The sequence below is a fragment of the Crocodylus porosus genome, unplaced genomic scaffold, assembly GCF_001723895.1.
Source record: "Crocodylus porosus isolate Cpor-Errol unplaced genomic scaffold, CroPor_comp1, whole genome shotgun sequence".
Taxonomy (NCBI): Eukaryota; Metazoa; Chordata; order Crocodylia; family Crocodylidae; genus Crocodylus; species Crocodylus porosus.
In genome coordinates this window covers 6134444-6136438 of record NW_017728918.1, presented here as the reverse complement: position 1 = coordinate 6136438, position 1995 = coordinate 6134444, and the positions used below count along the sequence as shown (strand labels likewise).

General features: G+C 46.3%; 1 protein-coding gene across 1 annotated transcript in view; it reads left to right on the top strand.

The window, feature by feature from the left end:
• The window catches only part of FDFT1 (farnesyl-diphosphate farnesyltransferase 1), a 13050-nt gene that overhangs the window by 2461 nt on the left and 8594 nt on the right, over positions 1-1995 (top strand). The window contains exons 2-3 of the mRNA XM_019537184.1: positions 636-764; positions 1134-1325. Of these exons, the coding sequence (XP_019392729.1) occupies positions 636-764; positions 1134-1325 (321 nt within the window). The remainder of the gene's footprint in view (positions 1-635; positions 765-1133; positions 1326-1995) is intronic.

Below are 1995 nucleotides of genomic sequence, written 5' to 3'. Positions count from 1 at the left end.
AAAAAAAAAAAAAAAAAGTAGTTATTGTTGTCATTAGCTTCTATATAAGAAGAAACTGTAGCACAGAGTGGCAATGACTTGCCCAGTATCACCCAGACAGTTGTGTAGAGCTGAAAATAGAGCTGCAGTCTCCTGGGTCCTGGTGTGGTGACTGCTGCTTTTCATGGAGAAAAGGCCCACTGCAACTGGCACGTACTAAAGTCTGGAGAGAGCATGATCTTGAGAGAGTGCTAGATGGTAGGGAGCCCATCACTGGGAGTCTGTTCTTGCTGCTTCACCAAGCAGTCCTCTGATGGGGCTTTCCGATAAATTACATGTGGTGCCCTACACTTCTATTTTGTACCTTCTGCATTTATGGACTCCCTAGTGAAACAGGCCCAAGTTGCACGCCATTAGGAAGATACACGCAGCATCTGAGCGATGATCAAAGGCCAGAGAAGCTATTAAGCATGTGTTCACTGCGCACAAAGCCTTGGTCCTGCACCATCTTCAGTCAATGGGAGTTTAGCCAACAGCGAGAGCAGGAGAAGAACCACCTAAACAGTCCCTGTGTTGCTTGTTCCTAGTCTGTTCATGAATGACAGATTCTGCTTTGCTTTGGCACTGTGCATATCTCTTTGTGGTTTCTGCTGTAGATCTCCTTGGAGTTCAGGAACCTGGCTGAGGTGTATCAGGATGTGATCACTGATATTTGTCGTAAGATGGGAGTGGGAATGGCAGAGTACCTGGAAAAGAAGGTCAACTCCGTGCAGGATTTGGACAAGGTAGGGATGTCTGAGCAGTGAAGGAACCAGCTCGGGGCAGTGTGCACAGCCCCAGCTAGAGGCCTTGCCTGGCCTCCTGCAGAAGCACATTCATGTTGGGAGGTTGTTGTCTGTTTAGCAAAGGCAGCTGTGCCACGGAGTACTTGTTGCCTGCTGCTCTGGGGTCAAGGATGGTACCTAAATGTCAGTGGCATTGGTCCAGCCAGGTTTGATGGGCAAACAGGGGAATTATTCTGGGGGAAGTCCCACAGAGCTGCCCAGAATAGGCTGGCTGAGTAACTACTAATTTTCTTGAAACCTCAGGAACTCTTGAAGATACATTTCTCAGAACTCTTTTTTTTTTTTTTTTCCCCTCCCCAATTTTTGCAGTATTGCCACTATGTTGCTGGACTAGTAGGGATTGGTCTTTCCCGTCTCTTCTCTGCTTCGGAGCTTGAAGACCCTATCGTAGGACAGGACACAGAGCTTGCAAATTCCATGGGGCTTTTCCTGCAGAAAACCAACATCATTCGTGATTATTTGCAGGACCAGCTGGAGGGAAGGGAATTCTGGCCCAGAGAGGTAAAGAAAACCACCACTTCATAGATGTGCATTTCCAGTGTATTGTTGTGATGAGGCAACTCATCAGAAAAGGAGAGTCTGACAGCTCAGAGACTGTGGTCTGCTCTGCATAAAGCAGTGTGGGTAAATATTAGAAGAAACAGTAGCCTGCTTCAGGAGCAGGGGTGTTCATAAGGTAGGTAGGATGTTTCCTGGTCCCAGTGATGTCGGCTTTGTTGTCTAACCTTAGTTTTCTTAAGAGCTGTGGGAGAGTGAGATGGGCTCACTCATGGTAGGAAATCTGTGAAACTTCATGATAAATCATGGAATTCCTTTTCCTGGCACATACAGTGTTATGGCTGGGATCTGGAGCAGATACACTGTGGTTGAGTATGCTCTTCTATTGATCTTCAGATACAGCCACTAGCTTTATCTTAAGCAGACCAGGCTAGCTGTAAATTCATTGTGATCATGCTTAACTGCAATTTCAGCTGTGCACCTGCCAATTTGGGGATTGCTGAGATCCTTGTTACCCAGTGGTTAAGATTTTTTGCAAGTCATCTCCAAGGCCCTCTGGGATTGAGCTGTGTTGTGGTCCAAATATATGGATGCTCCTTTGCATCCTGTGGCTACGTACCACTTTCATCTTCCTCCATGATGATGGATTTTTCTTTTTCAAGCAATTTGTTAT